We start from the raw sequence: 23,524 nt of genomic DNA, 5'->3' as shown, positions 1-23,524 counted from the left end.
CACACACACACACACACAGACAAGGAGACAGTAACACATACTAATTGAATGACACAACTGGGATAGAATAATAATTTGATGAATTGTTTAGTCTGGAGCCTAATAAAACAACATTGTTGTGATCCTAAGAGCTATATGTTTTAGTCAGGTGGTGGTCTCTGCAAGCCAAAGCAAGCTTCTGGAACAAGATAACAGTACTTACCGGAATGTCATATGACTTTATATTCCATGTTCTGAGAAGTTTTCTAAGCACAGTCTAAATATACTGTTAATACATTCGCAGAGGCCGATACACATGGCCAGAACAGAAGATATGAGTCATCATGACGGAGAGAGGTAAGGTTAACTAAACATGGCAGGTCAGGAACAGACTAGTTCATTTCCAGGGCTTTAATTCTTTAAAAGGACACACGTGCTGTGAGCATGTGCCCAGCTGATCCAGAGTAACTTGCAAAACTTCCTCCCCTCTGGCTTCTAATCTAGCCAAAGTTTCAAATTCTGCATGTACCCACTAGCCTTGTGGGTAACCTCTCGTCAGCAGACTTTTGTGGATATATAGGGGTAGACATAGCTGGGACCGCTTTTTGTTGACGTTTTACCATTTATTGTCTAACTAGCGCTTTAAGACAAAGAGATTGAGATGTGACTGAGAGCTGGATAGGAATATACAGTACATGAATTGAATCACACACACACAGCTATATGTTTTAGTCAGGTGGTGGTCTTTATATTCCATTTTCTGAGAAGTTTTCTAAGCACAGTCTAAATATACTGTTAATACATTAGCAGAGGCCGATACACAGAACAGAAGATATGACAATAATAATAATTACAGATATGTGGCAATAAATAGAAGCATTTAAAAAATCACTTGAGAGGTGGTGTAGGGTTTCACCCTAGGGTTTCTAGGGTGGTGTAGTAGTCATGTATATTTTTCCTGTGGTTTGTATTATGTTTGCCAGTGGGTTAGGTTCATTCCAGGGTTGGCAAGTCCAGGGAGTATGAATCACATTGAGTAACAGAATCGGTCTGGTGTCTCTAATTATTATTATCTACATAGTATTTATAATGATAAATGCATCAAATCTTTTTTCATTGAGATTATATGGCCATATTATTGGGCTTGTTAGGCTTGTTTTTCTAGGGGAGATTTGGCTTATTTCTCTCACAAGAGTTGGCTTATTTTTGCTTGTTTTTCAAGGTGGGTTGGCTTATTAGAGAATTGCCTAAACCGGTTGATTGCTTTCACTCATCCCTCAGATATACTGACATTTAGATGCTCTTTTTCAGAATGACTCCAAACTAGTGAAATGTTTGGATTTTGGGTCTTGCTCAACAGGAAACTCTTTCTTTCTTTCTTTCTTTCCAGTTGGCCTGGATTCCAGTTATATACAGTGTGTTTGTTTCGCATGTACCAATACTGTATCTGAATACTAAACACTACAGTTCTGAGCCAACTCCTTGGCCCACATTGCTCCTGTTCGCCACCATGCACCATTTATGCAAATCTATTACCACATCACTCCAGTTTACAGTCCCCAGTCTGACCAGTTTGACACCAAGCCCTCTTTATCCCATCCTCCGCTGCTGGGTGGAGAGTTGATCAAAGGGGGCCTAATACAAAAGCTCCAGCCTGGGTGTCAGCTCTTCCTCTCTGCTTGCTCTGACCCTGTTGACACTGACAGTAATCTGACAACTTCCAAGTTTCTTCCCAGCTTTACTAGAGATCTAACACCCATACAGAGACTGTTAAACGAGAAGCATGATGACATTGGGGTTTCTCACTGGGTGGGGTTGTGCTGTAAACCATCACAAGTTGAACTTCATTGTGAACCTTTACACTGCTTGCAATACTGATGGTTACACTGCTTGCAAAAGTAAGATGTGTAGTGGAGAGAGTTATATTATATTGCCGCAGATTAGGCCTATCTTGTGTTTTGGGTCAACTTGATAACAACAGTGAACTAGAAGGGTCGCAATTTTGGAAAAATTGCATAGTGTGGTTGACGCAATCGCTTATATAGGGCCAAAGTAATTTGGAGGGGATTTATCCCCCAAAAAATATTTTTCTGCAACAAACAGTTAAATTTTTTGCATTTGTGGTGCCCCCTATGGATGAAACCCTATGTACTTTGTTGTACATCAAATAGCAAAAATAGCCAATCTACAAGCTCAGAATGTATTGCATCACAACACAATGCATTGTTGCCTTGTAGATCTATATTATTCATCTATTTATTCTATTATGACATGCCCAGAACAGGGTAGCGGGGTAATGTGGTTTACCTATAGGCCTATAAGCTTATTTTCCAAAGCCAAAACAGTATTTGTGTTTTCCTGGTATCCCTGTTTCTTGATGCAAGTGCTACAGTAGGCCTACGTGTTCTCATTGCACTCTACTTGTGTACCCTGTTGTTTGTTTTCTGCCATTTAATCTGATTTCACACCTGTATGTCGTTCTGGATAGGAGCATCTGCTAAATAAATACCTAATTGAAAATTGTAGAATGAATGTTTTTCTGAACAAGCAACTCTGTTTCCCTTCCAGTTTTAGTCAGTAGTTTCCGGGTCAGCTTGACTTGCAGATTTTTGCAGACTTTTTCTACACTTTGACCAATAGTGTGACTTTTCAATCCCATGCTTATTCTTTAGTTTCCTGTCTTTCAAACCCTCACAGCGATTGGTCCATGTTGACTGGCTGATTTCCCTTGAACCGCATCCTGTTGTTCTTTTTCTGCTGCCTTGTTTCAGCAGAGGAACCCTGATTAACCTGAAGAAATGACACAACTGAAATGTACAGCTAGGGTGTTTACGGCACGTGACAGCGTAGCCTCACGTTAAGACTAGATGGAAATTGTACAAATTGACCTACGTACCGTATGAGGGCACAGCTGTGAAGTTTAATCACTTCATTGTGTGCAATATAGTTCACTGATTTGAATTGTTGCAAGCAATCCTTTGAGCTTATACACCTGCATTTATGAACACATTATTCATCTTTCTTAAACATAAACCTAAAGTTCTTACAATTCTCCCCATGATTTTAATAGGCAAATGTATTACTAGCAAACTGATTTTATAATAATCTTTGTCTGATGTAGCTCTTTAGCAAACACTGCTTTTGTCATTTGAATGTGAAAAATTCTGGTAACACTTTGTGCTAGTCATCGGTTGTTGGTCTTGCAAACAATACCTCTCGCTTACTTCCACTCAGTGTAGCCTATAGGTATCTTAGTCAATCATTACACATAGCAGTGATATCTCATGTTCACAGCTCTTGAATGTGAAAGTGAATATTGACAAAATGATGTAATAGCGGTCTTGGGTGTAGTTGTTAAGTGTGTGCCTCATGTTAACACCCACACCAATCATATTATCACTATCACTTACTACGAGATAATTCATTCAGGTTATTGAGGAACTGGTATTAGTTCTCTATTTGGCTTAATTCAAGCAGTAGCTTACTTTGTAGGTTAGTAGGTTATTTTCCTATTGAAACAGCTGAGCTCCCATTTCAATCAAACAAACATCACCAGTGACCACACTTAGAATGTCATAATATGCTCTCTAGGATCACAACATCACTTTCTCTCACTGGTCTGTAACCGCCAGACGTATGCTGGGGTGATGTTGACAACGGAAGATGAATGCCTTCTCTCTCTTCCTCCTAAGACTTGTGTGTGTTGAGAGGGGCCGTGCATGGGGCCTCTCTCAGACTTAAGGAAGTGTGACCATGTAGCAGCTGCTGTTCAACAGTTGTGTTTGTTTGCTATGACCTGAATGCAAACACCAAGGCTAGCTATGACCTGATGATTCTGGAGTCTTCTACATCAAGCTCCTGCAACATCTATCTATCTGTCTGTCTATCTGTCTGTCTGTCTGTCTGTCTGTCTGTCTGTCTCGCACACACACACACACACACACACACACACACACACACACACACACACACACACACACACACACACACACACACACACACACACACACACTTTGATTGATTGATTGAAATATTTATTAACAGTTTGCAGAATTACAGTACATTTCAAGCACAAACTCAATACAAAGACTGATGTGAATGGACGACCCAATTAAGCATTACACTTGTTTACAACAGGGTCCACCTTGTTCAATTCATCAAAACATTTAGAGACGTAGCCTACAAATAGACACAATATAGTTAAAGAACAGAACAGGAATTCATCATAAAGGAAGCAAAAAGGGAAAAGAAACATACAGTGAGGGGAAAGGGGGGGGGGGGGCGGCTTTCTTTCTCTTGTGAATGTAGATATCATCTCACTATGTCTATGTGACACACAGCAGGTGTTTTTGTAGTTTATCGGTTCACAGCCAGTAAACGCGTTTTCATTCATTCTTAGATTAGATCATGTAAATTCACGATCAACTACTGCTGGGACTCCGTATTATAGGCTTTACAGCTGCTTTCATATTCCTTTTTCCAAGCGCCATCTGGTGTCTGCAAAACGTAAAAGCAACAGCGGTTGTTCTGAAAATGAAGTCATATGACCATGACCAACACGGAAGTCAAGTGTGAGAGTGTTTGTGGTCTTATTTGGCATCATTTCTAACCTGTCCTAGGACCTAGCTAGCTGTTGAACAATCTTGAAGTAAAACAAAAACAACAACATGGTGCAGTGTTTCTTGATTCACACAATCTGCTCGGTGAGCGCTCTTGGTTCTGGGGAGAGTCGTGTGTTGTATTCACGTGTGTTTGGACCAGATGAGAGCGTCCTAACCACGCAGCTTGGTCCAGAGGAGAGGAGACTCCTAGAGAAAGAGAAGTTATTAACGGTGGCCAGGTGAGTGCTTCATCTGCCACTCCACTGATTATCATTTCTCAACCTTTTTCATTTCCAGACCAGGAGCCCCAATTTGGTATGCATTAGATGATAGATCAGGTGACGGTCACGGACCCCCATACTCTCTAATATCTCTGGGACAGTCTCTACAAAGAGGTGTAAGTTAGCAGCAATGGTATTAAGGCTATGGACCAGAGCTAGGTAGTGTAGCCGTCCAAAATTCAGAAAAGGTAACCGATGGTGCCGAAAGGGGCTAGGTGTAAGTGATTTTATTTTGTTAGGCTTGCTATAGTATTTGTTTTGTTTCTAAACAGAAAATGCATTTTCAGGTTGCCAGGAGAGCGAATAAACAACTGAAAGTGAAGCTGATTAATGGGTTCTCTCTCTTGATTGAGCCTCACCCCTGCCCACTTTGAAATGGTGTAGGGTTGACGACAGAGTACAGCACCTTGCAATGGGTCTGGTCCAGGTCCACAAGATTCTATACACCACCAAGATACCCATGTACCTACCTGTCTAAATACTTCCTTAATGTCAATGAAGTCCACACCAAGGTCCACACCCACAACACCAGAGGGAGTTCAACAAACCATGTGCCACCCATATTCGGCACAAACAAGGGACTAAATTAATTTAGCTCCTATGCCCCAAAAATGTGGAACGCCCTACCAACTGTCATTAAGACATGTGAATCCCTTGACTGACTCCTTCAAAACTGCTCTCAAAGGGCTCCTACGGGTGGCTACAATGCAAAACTGGCCCCCGTAAAATCTGAATCCCCCACCTACCCCTTTCCCCCCTCACTGTAATATGTTTTTCCCCCTTACCTCCTTTTATGACGATTTCCTGTTTTTGGCTATATATAAGTGTATATTTGTACGTCTCTAAATGTTATGATGAATTGAAAAGCTGGGAAGAATGAACCACTTAAAAGTTTAAACCCTCTAGAATAGACTTAGTAAACTGGACCCGAGTTGGCTCTGTACTTCACCAAATCTCTTCGTCAAAAATAGCTCATCTACAAGGTCCCAACACAAGCACTTGTAGATGGTCTATTTATGGCCAATGTTCCCTCCAGAATAGGGTTGCAGGGCCCTGGGGGTTCAAGAGGTTTAATGAATGTTCCCTCCAGAATAGGGTTGCAGGGCCCTGGGGGTTCAAGAGGTTTAATGAATGTTCCCTCCAGAACAGGGTTGCAGGGCCCTGGGGGTTCAAGAGGTTATTTATGGCCAATGTTCCCTCCAGAATAGGGTTGCAGGGCCCTGGGGGTTCAAGAGGTTTAATGAATGTTCCCTCCAGAATAGGGTTGCAGGGCCCTGGGGGTTCAAGAGGTTTAATGAATTTCCGTGAGTGCAAATAAAGAATCTTATCTCTCAAATTGAAGTGAATTAAATCAATTGATATTCAGACAGGTGCGGAGTGCCGTGGCGCTGTCCAGGGAGGCCGCGGGCAGAGTGCTGTTGGAGGCGGTCCTCGGGGAGGAGGTGGTGGCCCTCCAGGAGGCGGACAGCGGGGTCCTCAGGCTGAGGGCCGGACAGCCCTTCTCTGGGGAGAGGAGCGTGCTGTGGCTGGGCGTCCAGAGCCTGGGCTTCACTTTGGTCTGCGAGCCACATGAGAACCTGCTGCTGGCTGAGGCGACCCTGAAGAACGCCACCAGACACTGTCTGGAGGACCTCAGGATGCTGGGGCCTGGGAGTGAGGTGAACCTGATTTCTGTTTTATATTCTGGCATAAAAGCTTGGAAGTTAACTGAAAATATATTGATTTGTACATTTAGAGTCAATAACCAGGCTCATATATTTAATTCAGGAGAGAGCGACCATTTATCAGCTTCAATATTGTAGTGTTCCATTTCCATTTTTTCCCTGCTCATTTCTTCTTTAGTGTCATCACTACCAATTTCACTTGTTTATCCTGTGATCTGTTTGAGTTCTCTCTCCTCATTGGCTACATTTGATTGATTGATTCTTTATTTAAGTGTCATGCTTCCGAAGAAGCCCAGCCCATATGGACTTACAGGACACTTTTTACAGTTTACATAAACAATGACAATAATCCGACATGACTGTTTGCAAACAATGATCAAGTCAATACCAAACTGACTAATACACTCCAGATCCTTACATGGCAGATTACATAATATACAACATAAAATTAAATACAGGCTTAAAATACCATTAGGCCTGTGACAGGAGACACAGTGACGTAGAGTCCGTGGGGGCCACGGGGCCTCGGCCCCATGAGGAATTAGACCTTAATGCCTCGGCCCCCATGAGGAATTAGACCTTATATATATATATATATATATATATATATATATATATTCGCCTCGGTTCGTCCCGTTTATACTGCACCAGGTGGCGCCGCGCCCGTTCGCGCAATTCTCGTCTTTGCATTGACTTTGTATGTAATCGCACCGCTCTAACCATCCAAGTCTGAACGCACCTTTAACACCTCTTCTGTCCTGGCCCGGGAGTGGGGGGTGGACCATGTTGCCTGTCCTCTTGTACACAATGCAGATCGGGCATTCAAATGCTAATCTGGTGGCTTGTTTTCACCTACCAGGTAGGTTATGCATACAGTACTGTACTCTGCTTAGGCTACTTGTTCACAATGAAACCACCACCAGCAAGAACACCCTGGCTGGCAACAGCGATGCCAGCCTGCCGTTGAAACCTGCCGCCAACCCAGCGACAGAACACAGAACCTGCTGAGGCGGACAGAACTAGTGTCTGTCTACATTCACTGCACCGCACTTGTCCTGAATTTAGTTATGCAGGATGTTGTCCACTATAAAACCATTTCGTCTCTGAGGAGACACATGTACCTACTTGAAGAGCTGGGATTGTCTTCTACTCCAGACTCTAGAAACAAACTGGGCTGTCCTAAATACTTCATTATTAAATAACCAGTCTAACTTCTGTCCATCTTCCCAGAATAGATCAGGATTTCTTTGTTGCATTGCCTCAAATAGTGGAACCCTCAAATCATCATACAGGGTACAATAAAACATAAAATTAAATTCATTTTCCACATCATTTAGGTCACATACATTACATAATATATTCTCTTCTGGCACTGCTGAAAACCGCTCTACCTCAATAGCCAGAGGCAGGATACCAGTTCTCAGCTGGGCACACAATGGCTGCTGGTCATTGTGACTGCTGGTCATTGTGACCGCTGGTCATTGTGTGCCCAGCTGAGAACTGGTATCCTACAATCTGTATCCTGATCTGAAAACACCAGTGAGAGTAAATGCACAATGAGGGAAAAAAACATCTAATCGTCAAATTACTTTGGTCTTATGTTTAACATTGCCCACCTTTGTTGTTGAGTGTCTAGACCTCTAAATTAGGAGTATTCAATCCAGAAACAATTGTACACCCAAACACTACTCCCATAAAAATATTAGGGACACGTGGTGGGTATTTATTGTGATACAGTACTGCAGAAATCTACAGTGTTACAACGTCTGTAGCATTATGCTGTCAAAATGAATATAATGCACTTCCTCATCCCGTGTTCTATTTAATACATTGGAGCTCCCATGATGCAACTTGAGATTCATGACTTGGGAGATGCATAATTCATCGTCCTATTTTGCGCCTCTGCACTTATGTTTATCAACCGTGGAGCTCATTATACCCTGAAATACCATGATAGAATAATTTGAGGATGATAGCAAGTATGAGGAAAATCCTCTGCTGACCACTTCTTTCCTGGAAATGTTTAGTGTCCCCTTCATTGTCCTATATATACATTTGTGTGGCTGTGGTAGGTAGAAAGAAAAGCCAGGCAACAGTTGTAAGGAGGTTAAAAAGTAATGCAGTATATTGAATGTTCATAAAATATAGTCTACATTGTTTTTAGTGTTTAACTGAAGTAATTAAATACAGGGACAAAAACGTGTGATTCCTGTACATTAATTTATTCTTAATTATTTTTTGATTGAGCAGTCTCTTTCAATCTCAGTCAACGGCATAAGCCATAAAACAAATCTAATCCAATTGATTTCAACATTATTATTCGCCATGGGAGCACAACTCAGTTTATGATCTGTGCTTCTGATAAAAATGTAACTGGTGGGAATCTCTTATTTGAACAGTGTTTCACCAGTTTGAGCGCACCAGTGGTGATGCTAATGCAATTGCTCAAATGATGGCAACTCAATTTCACACCATGGAAGGTGGCGCTTAAAACAAACAAAGCACCGGTGGTGAGAAATGACTGCTACGTTTTAGCTGTAGCTTCCTGGGATCATTAACAACTCAGTTTCCACTTTATGGTAGAGCGCGGCTACTAAATAATATCGGTCATTATTTTACCATTCTGACGACATCTGTATCTGCAATTATGCAACCTATGTTATAGGTTAAAACATGTCGAAACATTTTCCAAAAATAGCTTCAATGTGTTGCAACGCGATGCATTGTAAGCTTGTAGATTGTCTATTTCGGTACATTTTGAAGTAAAGTGGTTATTTGTTTTTATTTATTCGATTGCTTATAAGTAAAGCCTTCTCAAATGCAATATTTAATCACATCACCATCATATCCTTTATTTAACCAGGTTAAAATACTCATTGAGATTAAAATCAATTTTCCAAGACGATGACAAGATTCAGCAACAATAGACAAACAATACATGTATATATCACACACTAGACACAAGTGAACACAATATCCAGTTAACACCCTGAGCGGCATAAACTGAGTTCTCCGTCCTATCAAATGGTAACGCCCAGAGCTCAGGATGGAGATTAATAAAATGATTAATAGAAGGATTTATTGATAAAACCAATCGCATCGCTCCACAGGCTAGGAGCGTCTGTTGGGCAACATTCGATGTCATTTCCGGTTGGGACGTCATCCAAAATGTTCCCCCCATTTTAGCCGATCAGATCGAAAATCTTAAAATGTGAATAAATCATTCCGTCCAATTCTAAGCAAAGATTATGTTTTAGACAGGCCATCGCGGTCCCGTCGCTAGTCGCATTAGAATTAATCATACCTCCCGTTGTTGTAGATCGCCTCGGGGGTGTTTTGGCTACATCTAGCTACTTCAGCTACATCCGGGATAGCGCCTGGATGTAGCTGAATGTGCTCCGTTGATGCAAATCGCTGGGGGCTTTGATTTAATGGTCCTAAATACCCCTGGGCGTTCGGGGTGTTAAAGTGCAAAAGAGGATCGGAAAGCAAAATGGTTACAAACAACAAAGTGCAGCAAATGCCAACACAAAATAGGCGATCTTGTTTGCCAATAGTACTAGTCTCCCTATCCAGGCTAGATTTAAATTTCCCCAAAGTGATCTGCTAGGATAGCTTTTGCAAATCATTCCAAGAAGAAGAGGCAGCTAAAAGCTTTTTTTTTTTTTTAGTGGTACAACCACTCCTATAGACAGCTATGTGTGTGCCTGTCTGTCCCTACGAAAATAGCGTTATAGCGTTTGTTCACCACCAAGTGTCACTGTTGTACAGCCTAACACACATACACACAGGCCAGGGAGGAGGGCTAGTACAGTACAGTACAGTACAGTACAGTACAGTACAGCACAGCACAGCACAAGTACAGCACCACTCACTTCAGATGGGTCTGATTTTTGTTTTCAAATCCAATGTGTTGCTGCTCAGGTCCTGCTGAAGAGCGACCGCATTGATGTTCTGCTCAACCGGCTGCTTCCTCACGGACAGCTCCTCTTCCTCAACCACCGTTTCGCTCAGAGTTTGGAAAAGGAGGTTGCTGCCTACATGGCCAAATGAGATGCAACAGCCTTCTTCATACAATACTCTGTCTTGGTGTGAGGAAACGGCTCTTCTGGAGAAGCTCTGCCTTCTTCAAGCTGTTTGAAACTCCACTTCGCTGCCCTTTAGATGGAGTTTTGCAGCAGATGGCAGCGTGTGACACGCTGAGACTGAAAGTGAGGGTACACCACATGATGAGTCAGTGTATGATGTACACCTTCCTGCATGCAAGATTTTAACTCGCTGTGAAGCTAATGTTGATCAGTGTTCAACCATCCAGTTGACGTTTGGACTGACATTGAGGAAACATGGTGTCCCTGGCTGTAGGAAATGGAACAATGAACTTATGAGGACAGGGTTTTGAGTCACCAACACTCTCCCCTGGTCCCTATTGGTCGACTGGCCAGTGTGTTTCTCATATGCAGTCTCTATGCAGACCAACTCTGGGTCTTCTTGGTTGGAGTATCCTGGCTGTGTCATCCTGTAATGACCTTGGCGATAAAAAGACAATGACACGGGAGAGGTGGAAAAGCTTGTTTAATCACTTTCAACCTCTCATCTCTATTTTGGCCATTTAAAAAATAACAAAATTAGCTCTATCTACTAGCTCACATCTGTTGTAAGTGGCTAAAGCTCACTTCCCACTAACATCAATCACTTGTCCATCATTTATCCAAGTCTTACAATCTGAGAAATTGTTACTTTTCTAAGTCAAACGTGATACATTTTCTTGAGGAGAGTGAAGCGGACTGTCATCATGTCACTGTATGAACTCAGGAGTGAGTTTATGCCAGCCTGTATCAAGCAATATCACACTTGAAGTGTCACACTTGTGTGAAACTATCTGCAACTGCTCCTAAGTATTGTCTTGTCTTGATTTGAGGGCAAAACTGTGACGCTAACAAAATGTTTTTTGGAACATAAAGAAGGAAAAGAAAGTTCAAGGTGTGAATGCATCCATTTATTTTTGGCATTTTAAGTAACCATGCAGTGAAATAAAAGATAGTGATAGGAGCATTTTCATGAACTCTTTAATTAATTCCAGTTTGGTTCACCTAATTGCATGTATAAAATGACAAAATGCAGAAATTATAGGGAAGTATTGTGAAGATGTGAAAGAATACCCTGGGAGGCTTATTCAAATATCTCGCCTCAAAAGAAACACAAAGAAAACAAACAAACTGAAATAGGTTAATACCGGTTAATACCGGTACCTTTGTGTAAATAGCAACTTTCATATCCAACTAAGCCCAGGGGATGGCACTGTTGTTGCTCTCTAGCTAGCCAAGCTGCATTGTGTGGAGAGAGAGGACGACATTGTAGAGAACTGCTACTTGTTTTTGAGTTATGAGCTAAACATTTATTTATTTTAAGTTTGAGCTGTAGAAATTGCCTGTATGAATTTGAATAATGTGCCAATTTGCCAAATGATAAATCTTAATGCAACTGAAGGATATGCATTTAATTGTCATCCAAATACCAGTCCACCTCAAGTCACATAAGTCTATAGTAACCTTCCAAAATACTATCTCAATTCACAAGCAACATACCCGTAATACCCAAAGTTCAATATAAAAAATATCTAATATCTCTATAATAAAGTATTGTCATTTTTAAATCCAGTACTTGGGTTACCTACCTACTGCAAACCTTCAAAATACTAGTGTATGTTATTTACATCTTATACATCAATAATTATAATTGTCTAATTATCTATCACAAATTTTGTAACAAAGCCATTCTGTTAGTGAAGCAGGTGGGATTAGGGTTCTTGATTCCTCCCCTGAAGTATGCTGCATAATGTCTGGTTTATATGAGGCTTCATTGACGGGACAGGAATCATAGGATAAACTTGCTTGAAACTTTGCCAGAAAGTGCAGTGTCGGTTGGAGAGAGAGAGAGAGAGAGCGAGAGAGAACAAAGATGTTCCTTCTCCACTAGGGGGCAATGTGCAACCAGGTATCCGGTCTGCTAAGCCTGCATGCTGGTAATGAGACAAATGACAGCACAAGAGCAGAAATGCTCCTAAACTAAGAAATAATGATTGCTGCTTTGAAACCGCTTTTAAAATGAGCTGTGAGACATCAAATAAACAGTTGCAGAAATTGTTTTCATGTGTGTGTACACGGTTTGTAATCCATCCTATTAGTAATGCACAGTCATAGAAATTAGATTGGCGATGGCAAACAGCTGTTTGAAGGTGTGTGTGTGTGTGTGTGTGTGTGTGTGTGTGTGTGTGTGTGTGTGTGTGTGTGTGTGTGTGTGTGTGTGTGTGCATCCCTGTAAGAGGCCTGTACAAGGCTTGAAAGATAAGAACATCCCATTCCCTAAAATGAAACTACCCCTCTTTGAAATGGTTCAGTTTTGGGAAATAATTAGGGTCAGGTTAAATTCAAGTGTTTCTAATTAAAGAGCCACTTCACCCTTTTGCAACCAGATCTTTTTAATGTTTTTGGGAGACAAGAAACACTTTCCTGGGGTTTTTACGTGGGTAATGTGTTTTTAGATATTTTAGTATTTCAAAGTGTCCATGGACTCCGTGATGTCATGGACACTGGGCTTGCTTACTTCCTGGACTACACTTTGGGCATGTACAACTTCCTGGTCTCAACTGCGCATGTTTCTTTCCTTCCAGGGAGCAACATGGAGTCCACCATACGGTCTTCGCTTCCCGTCCTCTTTAGATAGTCCTTGGACTGCACGTTGTCTCAGTAAGACCACCAGCAGTGCAACAAAGCATTATGGGAATGGTAGTCCAGGAAGGAAGTGAGCCCACTGTCCATGACATCATGTCATGGACACTTTGAAATACTGAAATATCTAAACACAAATTACCCACATAAGAAAACACAGGAAAGTGTTTCTTGTCTCCCAAACATCATTAAAATAAGATCTGGTTGCAAAAGGGGTGGGCCCTTTAAGTTAAAGCTGCAGTCCAGATGTTTTCTGTTCTAATATTGTCTCACTCTCCAGTGTCCCATCCAGTGTGTGTATGCTTCAACATTGTCAACAGTGTCCTGCCCATCGCCGGGGTCTAAATTGGCTCCGTGGAAGAATAGGTCCACCTTCAACCACTGCAGATGTTATATTGTGTTACACTCTTAAGGGTGTGTAATGTGTATGCATAAAATGTATGCTGATCAAAATTACTCTCACATAGTGTATATTGGGGTGTATGAAAACGAAACTATCTTCCTCCCCTTTTCCCCCAATTCAGTCATTCTGCAATTCCCGCTTTTCTATGTACTGTTGTAGTGTGTAGCCCACCTTGTCACTGCTGGTTGGTTTGTTTATAGGGAGGGTGTTACTGTAGATGAGAATGTGTCCCCACTCTAACACATGTTAAGTTGCCAGCTACTTCTTTCGAGCTCACAGTGAGAGTTTCACTGGGAGGGCATAATGCGTGTGGAGGATTGATTGATTGAATATTTTATTAGACAACATATAAATGCAAACAGCACAATGTGCAGTCAAGCATCCTGTCCAAAAGGATTTCACAGAATCTGAATGGAATGCAATGGAAACAAGACCGCAAGGTCTTGTTTCCATTCGGGTCCCATACACACAATCATGACATAATCATAACAATCCAGAACAGCAACAATTGATATACTGTAATAATAATAACAAAACAATATGTGAAATTTCTCTAAACATGAGATGTATATACTAGTATGTACAGGTTGGGGCCGAAGTAAATGGGAAGGGGATAATCAGGATAAAGTGGTGGGGGTGATCACCTTCTCTCCCCTTGACCTGCTGACAGGTGAATTTTTAGGCCTGTCTTGAAGGAAGCCAGTTATTTGCTTGTTTTGAGGGAAGGGGGGAGGGCATTCCACGCCTGAGTAGCAGTGCTGTGGAAGGTGAATTTCCCATATTTGTTTGGCATTTGGGTGGCACCAGATCGTTGTTCACGCTCCCTCTAGTATCGTGGCTGTGGGTGTTTCTTTTTTTTTTAAGTAATTTGTCAAGTACATGGGTACTGAGGGCATGGAGGGTAAAGTTGCATTTACAATTTTGAATGTCAGACCCATCTTCAATGGCTTGACTGTCTTCTTTTTTTGTGGCTTCCGCCTATATTTTATATTTTTGAGTGGTGCAACCACTCCAAGGAAGAGCAATGTCTGTGTTCACCTATGCGTGGTTAACCTATGTGACGTTATTGAGCCAGTATAATGAGTACCAGTAGGGGCGCTGTTGCCAGAAACAGAGAGAGAGATAGTATTAGCTGCACGCACTGTTGCCTGCTAATGAGAGAGAGGGGGGGGGGAGAGGGGAGTTGCACCACTCAGTTCACACGGGTGTGATCTTTTATAGAGGGACAGACAGTAGGCTGACAGGAAATGGGGAGAGAGATGGGGGAGCGACATGCAGTAAAGGCCATCGGGATCGGAGGTCGAACCCGCGGCACACTGCCAGACTGGATTACCAGCCAAGGTGCCTGGACCGCTGAGCCACGGCCCAGGCCAGCTTGACTGTCTTCTACCCTGAGCCAGCCTATGCTGTCAAAATGCTCTGCATATAGCTAGTCAGGGGATATTAAAATCTGGGAATACATTTCTTACCAATAATTCTCTTCACCAATGTGTTTGTAAACGTGTCTACTAACATATCCCACATTAGGGCACATTTGGTCAAGTTGCTACGGCAGAATGTAGCCCAAAGAGTGTTTTTCATGCAAAACAAATGCTTGGAATGGTTTCAGAATCATGAAAACCCCCTAGTCAAATTCAGCACAAGTTCATAGTAAACATAGTATAATAATGTAATATATCGGTATCGGAATCGATATAGATTACCGAAGTCTGACATAATTTCACATCCTACCTGGTTTGCGGTAAGAACTGTGTCCCAAAAATAAACAAACGCTCCTGGCGGGTTCACTCATATGGATATGAAAAATCAACACTAATGTTACTACAGCCATAATTAGTTAAATCTTCGCTAGAATAAGACTTTATAAAATATGAGTGACTGACTGACAAACGATACAGACACACCTTCCCAACAATATGGCAGAGACGGTTTGTTTATTTTTGGACCACAATGCTTATAAATATGAGAAAATTTTCATGTCATGAGGTAGTTTTTTGGCCGATGCAAACAATCGGAGATCGGTCATAATATTGTGCATCTCTAATTCATGCTTTTTAAAGTGGTGCATTCCGGACAAGATTAGATCAGAGTTTGCTACTTTACTGCCTATTATATAAATATTTCGCTTTGGTTCAATGCACTTGTTCCGTGCTGGTGCAATCATTATAGATGAAAGGGCTGATACATTTCTCCAACAAAACAATGCTGTCTGCCAAAACGTCACTGTTGATTTGGTGGTCCAGTGGAGATATGAATGCCAGACGACTCATAATCCATACACGTACAGCATTCTTATTATGATACACATTGTTTTCATTCTTCTCTCCTTCATAGCTAGGCGGGAAATAGAGGTGATAGTTCAGTTGGTGATAGAAGCATGAAATTTGGTACAGATGACCTTTATATGACCATAAGCGATAATCAACCTCGGGCCACGCAAAATTCCTCCATTTTCCAAGATGGCCGCCAGTTTGCAATTTGAACCTATACGTTTTCGACTACACCAATGTGCAGGGCCTATAAAACTTAAAATTTCCCCTAATTTTGGTATAAGATATGTCCTGGAGGTATTTCTACCAAGTGAGATAAAACAATAACATTACGTTCCAATATGGCGGCATATTTTTCAAAATGGCTGCTGAGAAATTGCATAAATGTACATCTGCTCATGGTTAATCCACAGTTGGTGATACAAGCATGAAATTTGGTACAGATGACCTTTATATGACCATAATCGATAATCAACCTCGGGCCACGCAAAATTCCTCAATTTTCCAAGATGGCCGCCAGTTTGCAATTGGACATATGGCGGGAAATAGAGGTGATAGTTCAGTTGGTGATAGAAGCATGAAATTTGGTACAGATGACCTTTATATGACCATAATCGATAATCAACCTTGGGCCACGCAAAATTCCTCCATTTTCCAAGATGGCCGCCAGTTTGCAATTGGACATCGGGAAATAGAGGTGATAGTTCAGTTGGTGATAGAAGCATGAAATTTGGTACAGATGACCTTTATATGACCATAAGTGATAATCAACCTCGGGCCACGCAAAATTCCTCCATTTTCCAAGATGGCCACCAGTTTGCAATTGGACATATGGCGGGAAATAGAGGTGATAGTTCAGTTGGTGATAGAAGCATGAAATTTGGTACAGATGACCTTTATATGACCATAAGTGATAATCAACCTCGGGCCACGCAAAATTCCTCCATTTTCCAAGATGGCCGCCAGAAATTGCATAAATGTACATCTGCTCATGGTTAATCCACAGTTGGCGATACAAGCAACTGGAATTCTGCATGGCCCGAGGTTGATTATCGATTAGGGACATATTAAGGACATCTGTGCCAAAATTCATGCTTGTATCGCCAACTGTGGATTAACCATGAGCAGATGTACATTTATGCATTTTCTGGCGGCCATCTTGGAAAATGGAGGAATTTTGCGTGGCCCGAGGTTGATTATCACTTATGGTCATATAAAGGTCATCTGTACCAAATTTCATGCTTCTATCACCAACTGAACTATCACCTCTATTTCCCGCCATATGTCCAATTGCAAACTGGTGGCCATCTTGGAAAATGGAGGAATTTTGCGTGGCCCGAGGTTGATTATCACTTATGGTCATATAAAGGTAATCTGTACCAAATTTCATGCTTCTATCACCAACTGAACTATCACCTCTATTTCCCGCCATATGTCCAATTGCAAACTGGCGGCCATCTTGGAAAATGGAGGAATTTTGCGTGGCCCGAGGTTGATTATCACTTATGGTCATATAAAGGTCATCTGTACCAAATTTCATGCTTGTATCGCCAACTGAACTATCACCTCTATTCCCGCCTAGCTGTCCAATTGCAAACTGGCGGCCATCTTGGAAAATGGAGGAATTTTGCGTGGCCCGAGGTTGATTATCGATTATGGTCATATAAAGGTCATCTGTGCCAAATTTCATGCTTGTATCGCCAACTGTGGATTAACCATGAGCAGATGTACATTTATGCAATTTCTGGCGGCCATCTTGGAAAATGGAAGAATTTTGCGTGGCCCGAGGTTGATTATCGATTATGGTCATATAAAGGTCATCTGTACCAAATTTCATGCTTGCATCACCAACTGAACTATCATCCCCATTCCCGCCTAGCTAATAGTCCAAAACGTACTATTTACAGTTGCAGCCATTTTTAAAACTGGCGGGCCACCTTGAAAATTTTTGAATTCTGCGTGGCCCGAGGTTGATTATCGATTAGGGACATATGAAGGACATCTGTGCCAAATTTCATGCTTCTATCACCAACTGAACTATCGTGCATTGAAAACAGCTATTTCCCGCCTAGCTATCAGTTGCTATGATTGGGTTACTAGTTTTGTGGTCAATAATTCGCAAGGAAGCTGCCATTTCGGTTCAAAATATATTTTTAAATATCTTTACATTAAAAAAAATTAATTCCATTTCTGCTAAGCAGCAAGCTATATATGCTTAGATGATTTCCATTTATATTAGTACAGTCGCGTAAATATACGCGACTAAAGATGAAACAGAGGTGGAGAGGAGGCTTCACTTCCACTTTATCGCTTGCTCATATCAGAGCTTCCGTTCTCCAGACTGTATGACGGAAGCATTTGAAAATTGCAAGACTCAACAGTCTGGCAACGCGAGACTATCTCCTTACTAACATCTAACAGAACTAACATCCTACTATAAGTAATTAAGTAGGTCGGCGAGGCGGATTGTCTGTATCAGCCGAAAACACGAGTGTCTATCCCTGTTATTTTAAACTCCTTCACTCAGTGAATCGCCCTATGGGGAGTGCCATCTCTGGCATGAACACACAGAATTAAACCATATACTTCACGAACAATTTCATTGGTCGGGACTTCTACCCGCCCATGGCATGATCACCCCTCCCACCGGGGTGATAACGTTCCACTCATGCCACACGGGTCATTCCGATTGTCTTCTGCTTGCTGAACGCACGTTAAGCCACGCTACCTGTTTGTTATTACCTGTTGAAACCGTATCTCACCAAAGACGGGCCATCGGCTTGTACCAAGAGATTCACAGTGTTCTGCAAACCCTCCGGTAGCCCTCTTCACGACGACATGTCTCTTGCAAAAGACCACGTAAGTGTTTACCGGCCGCTGAGAAGCGTAACAAAGGTCTTGTGCAGTGTAGAGTTTGTTAGCCTGCTAGCCAGCTTCCTCCTCCGGTCGTTAGCTCTAGCTAGAGGCCCTCCTCGGCTAGCTTTAGCTCGCTGGTGCAGCGCCGAGAGACGCCACTTAGCCTCGCTGTTACACAACGTTAGCCTCCTCCCGCGCCGTAAGACCGGGCTGTCTGCTAGCTTGCACTCGCCTACACAACGAGCCTTAGACGCGGCCCTGCCTTGTTAGCCTGACGCCGAAAGACGCGAGCTAACTCGCCGCTACGCTCCGCGCCGCTGAATACACATCACCGACGCGGCCCAGCTTTGTTTACTTGCCGCCGAAAGACGTTGGTTTACTCGCCGCCGAAGTTACTCTCCGCCTCCGGCCTTTTACACGCTCCCGCGGTAAAAACCGGAGTGCATCTTCCAGGCCATCGCCGAAAGACGAGGCCCCTCCACTGGGCTTATTAGTGTAAACAATAACCCACTTGACCCACGTGACGACCCGCGGATAGTGACCACGGTCCTAGTAGTTACTGAAGTAACTCTGGTTGTAGTGCTTTCCCTGCTAGGTTACGAAAGTAACCCAGGTTCTAGTCATTTCTCTGCTATTTTTGAGTGCTCTGTGTAAACTCCACTCTAACTAGCAAGAGCCTGTGGTTGGTTTGTTTTCTCTGCTATCTTGAGTGTTTGTGAAAACTCCACTCTAGTTAACATGGATACTGACAAGAACCCAGCATCCACTAGCACCAAGGCTAGTAGCTTAGCAGCTACTCCACAGAGGGTCTGTCTCCACAGGTCATGCTCCAACCTTCTGGCTGTAAATGACCTCCACACAAGCTGTGCCTTTGCCTGGACTTCTTCGCCAGGCCATCCTTGCTCCTGGCTTCTGTCCATGCTGTCTTCCCCTTTCCTTCCGGCGGAAGCAGAGGCGTATTCAGCGGGTTGAGGCCCGCATCGCCCACGGCGATGCCAACTTGGACGACCCGGGTTTTGATCTGAGAACACATTCTCCACTCTGACCCAGCGCCCCAATACAGGGGCTCGTCCTAAGCCTACATCCACCGCCACCAGACAGGCAGCAGCCTGCACCTGGAGCCAGGGGGATGGGCACAACTACGCTCCGGCTAAGAAGGTACCTAAGCCCGCTGAAAAACGGGCTCCAACCTTATAACTTAAAAGAGAAGTGCTTCTACAATATCTTGGACTGCGGGTTCCTTCTTCAAGCTACACCAACACCCAAGATGGCCTGCAGGGGTGACAACGGCTCTAGTTGACTCGCCGCCGAAGCTACTCTCCGCCTCCGGCCTTTTACACGCTCCCGCGGTAAAAACCGGAGCGCAATTTGCCAGGCCATCGCCAAAAGACGAGGCCTCACCACTGGGCTTATTAGTGTAAACAATAACCTACGTGACAACACAGTGACTACGGTCCTAGTAGTTACGAAAGTAACCCAGGTTCTAGTAATTTCTCTGCTATTTTTGAGTGCTCTGTGTAAACTCCACTCTAACTAGCAAGAGCCTGCGGGTGGTTCGTTTTCTCTGCTATCTTGAGTGTTTGTGAAAACTCCACTCTAGTTGGCATGGATACTAACAAGAACCCAGCCCCCACCGCCTCGTCCTCTCTCTCCAGACCCCTCAACCTTGACGCGTCTCGGAGACACCATGACGAGTCCTTCCTGGGCTCCTCCCCTGCCAAGAAGGCGGCTCGGACCGCCAACATCAAGCTCCACACGCTCTTCACCAAACTGGTAAACAGACCTGTGGAGCCAGACCCAAGACATCAGCCAGGCCTCGCCGGCTGGCTCTTGGTGCTGCTCTCCCTCCAGCGGGATCTCGTCAGCCCACCAACGAGGCTCCCTCGAGCCGGGTGGTTGCGACAACGGGATGTCGGATGCAGTCCTAGGCCTCCACCGACGACTACCGCTACTACTACCTCACGCAGCGGCAAAAGGCACGAGTCTCACTCAACGTGGTTCCCCAGCGACCCTCGACTACCGACTGCTTCCCTCAACATTACAGGTATGTACATTGTGAAGCTAGGTTTGTTTAGCTTTTAGCTAACCTTTTCGAGGTCGGGAGTAGCAACCTTGTTGGATGGCCGATGCCACCCTAGCTGCTTAGCATTCTAGATAGGCTGTTTTCAAGGTGGATGACGGACAACGAGCTCCTCCAAGAGCTCCCTCCGTGGACGTGAGGGACTAACGTCCCCCATGCCCCGCTGACCAACGCCGCCACCCTCCAGCAGCCGCACCGCCGCCCTCCACGGGAGAGACGCACCCCGACGTCTTCCCCCATCAAACCCGCCTCAGGGCTTGCGCTGGGCGTAGTAGTCTCGGACTGCACTCCCAAGCCGCCCCACAAGAGGTTGAGGCTCATGGCACGGGTTCCCGCCATGTCCGGGCCCTCGTGTCCCTGTGCGACCACGCGCTCCCCTGGCGATGGAGAACCCCCTTGCGCGTCGCCTGACACAGTGGGAACTGTGCGGAGCGTCTTCTTGGGTTCTCCGCTCCATAGCGAGAGGTTACAGGCTCCGGTTCGCTATGAGGCCCCCTGCATTCGGAGAAGTCCTCTACTCCGAGGCACACGGCGAAGAGGGTCAGATTCTCCAGCAGGAGATCAACTCTGTCCTGTTTCTGTAATAAAGGCTTTGCCCAAAAAAACACAAACAACAATATCGGGGGGGCATGAGCTCGCTGTGGAGGGAAACCCCTGGGTTTCCCGACACAATGAGACGGGACCTATTTCCGGTGCCGAGTGCACCCGTTTCGACGGGCACACTCGTCACGAGCCGGACGGGTCATGCCCAATTTTTCTCTCGTCCAGGGAGCTCCACTGCCACAGTGGAGGCTCCCATGGCCACAGAGAACCCTCTGGCTCGATGCCGACCGCAGTGGGAACTGTGCGGAGCATCCCCCTGGGTCCTACGCACCATAGCAAAGGGCTACAGGCTCCAGTTTGCTATGAGACCACCCGCTTTCGCAGAAGTCCTCTTCTCCGAAGCTCGTGGGCAAGCGGCAGAAGTGCTCCAGATAGAGATTCAGTCCCTGCTGGAGAAGAAGGCCGTCAGAGAGGTACCATTGACTCAGAGTCGCAACGGTTTTTACTCCCGCTACTTCCTGGTCAAGAAAAAAAGGGGGGGGGGGCTACGTCCGATACTGGACCTACGGGCTCTCAATCGGTACCTCAAGACCTTCAACTTCAAAATGCTGACGGCCAAGTCCCTCGTACGTTCCATACGTCCGAACGACTGGTTCACGCCGATAGACCTGAAAGACGCCTATTTTCATATTCCCATTTACCCACCTCACAGGAAATTCCTGAGGTTCGGTTTCAAGGGGAGAGTGTACGAGTACACTGTCCTCCCCCTTTGGGATGTCCCTGAGCCCCAGGGTCTTTGTGAAATGCACCGAGGCAGCGATTGCCCCGCTGCGGCGTCTGGGTCTCCGCGTAGCGAGCTACATCGACGATTGGCTACTAAGCGCGGACTCTGCACGAGAGGCGATGCGGAACACCACTCAAGTGGTGCTCCACATGACCTCCCTGGGGTTCACCATCAATCACGAGAAGAGTGTTCTGGTCCCCACAAGGTCGATAGACTTCATAGGCATAGCACTGGATTCAGTCTCCTACACGGCTCGACTGAGCCAAGCGAGGATGGACGCTTTCCTACAGTGCGTGACGCTGTTCAGGACGGGACAGAGGGTCCCCTTCCGAACCTGTCTAAGGATGGCCGGGCTCATGGCGTCGGCCATCTCCCTAGTACGGCTGGGCAGGCTATACATGAGACCTTTCCAGAGATGGATAAGGTCCCTAGGTGTGCCCACCAGGTGCCTGTTACGGCGAGTGACGGTATCTGCAGGCTGTGTACTCGCCCTGAAGTGGTGGTCGAACAGAGGTGTCCTGGTGGAGGGTGTTCCCCTGGGACAGACCCTTACCAGGAAGATCGTCACCACGGACGCCAGCATGTCGGGGTGGGGGGCCACCCACGACGGCAGGACGGCCAGAGGAGTGTGGCACGGAGCCATGAGGCGTGCACACATCAACTATCTGGAGCTCCTGGCGGTCTTCCTTGCCCTGCGGCACTTCAAACCGCTTATCCAGGGGTGTCACGTTCTGGTTCGAACCGACAACACCACGACAATGTGCTATGTCAACAAGCAGGGAGGGCTCAAATCCCTGCGCCTGCACACGTTGGCACACAGGCTACTGACATGGTGCCACGAGCATCTGCTGTCGATCACGGCCTGCCATGTCCCAGGACTCCTGAACACAGGAGCCGACCTGTTGTCCAGAGGCCCACTCCGCTACCACGAATGGTCGCTGCACAAGGAAGTAGCAGCTCGGATGTGGGCCAGATACGGCACGCCGGTGGCGGACCTGTTCGCGTCGGAAGAAAACACGAAGTGTCAGCACTTCTTCTCCCTGACATGGTCCCCGTCTCTGGGCATGGATGCGTTGGCGCACCCTTGGCCGAGGGGCCTGCTTTATGCATTCCCTCCTCTGCCCCTGATCCCCCCCGCCCTGGCCAGGGTGAGGACTCAGGGCCTATGCATGCTACTGGTGGCCCCGGCTTGGGGGTCTTGGAGGTCGGACATAGTCCCACTCCTGTACGACCGGCCCTGGCAGCTCCCGCTGCGGAAGGACCTGCTCACCCAAGCGGGGCAGGAGATCTTCCATCCACATCCACAGGACCTGGACCTCTGGGTCTGGCCCGTGA

At 44.9% G+C, this 23,524-nt stretch overlaps 1 protein-coding gene across 2 annotated transcripts; it reads left to right on the top strand.

Moving 5' to 3' along the window:
• Positions 1-4,573: 4,573 nt before the first annotated feature.
• ap5s1 (adaptor related protein complex 5 subunit sigma 1) lies at positions 4,574-12,667 on the top strand. 2 transcript variants are annotated; one of them, XM_080783580.1, is made up of 3 exons: positions 4,574-4,819; positions 6,228-6,514; positions 10,450-12,667. In XM_080783580.1, exons 1-3 carry the CDS (start codon positions 4,647-4,649, stop codon positions 10,473-10,475), a joined length of 486 nt encoding a protein of 161 aa, XP_080639706.1. In that variant the 5' UTR covers positions 4,574-4,646; the 3' UTR covers positions 10,476-12,667. The 2 variants fall into 2 exon arrangements, with proteins under 2 accessions (XP_080639706.1, XP_080639705.1); XM_080783579.1 differs by having other exon boundaries at positions 6,228-6,519.
• Positions 12,668-23,524: the final 10,857 nt, after the last annotated feature.

The sequence above is a fragment of the Protomyctophum bolini genome (assembly GCF_963924005.1).
Source record: "Protomyctophum bolini genome assembly, chromosome: 15".
In the NCBI taxonomy this organism is placed as follows: domain Eukaryota; kingdom Metazoa; phylum Chordata; class Actinopteri; order Myctophiformes; family Myctophidae; genus Protomyctophum; species Protomyctophum bolini.
The sequence above is the reverse complement of the archived record's forward strand: the minus strand, read 5'-3'. Positions and strand labels throughout refer to the sequence as shown.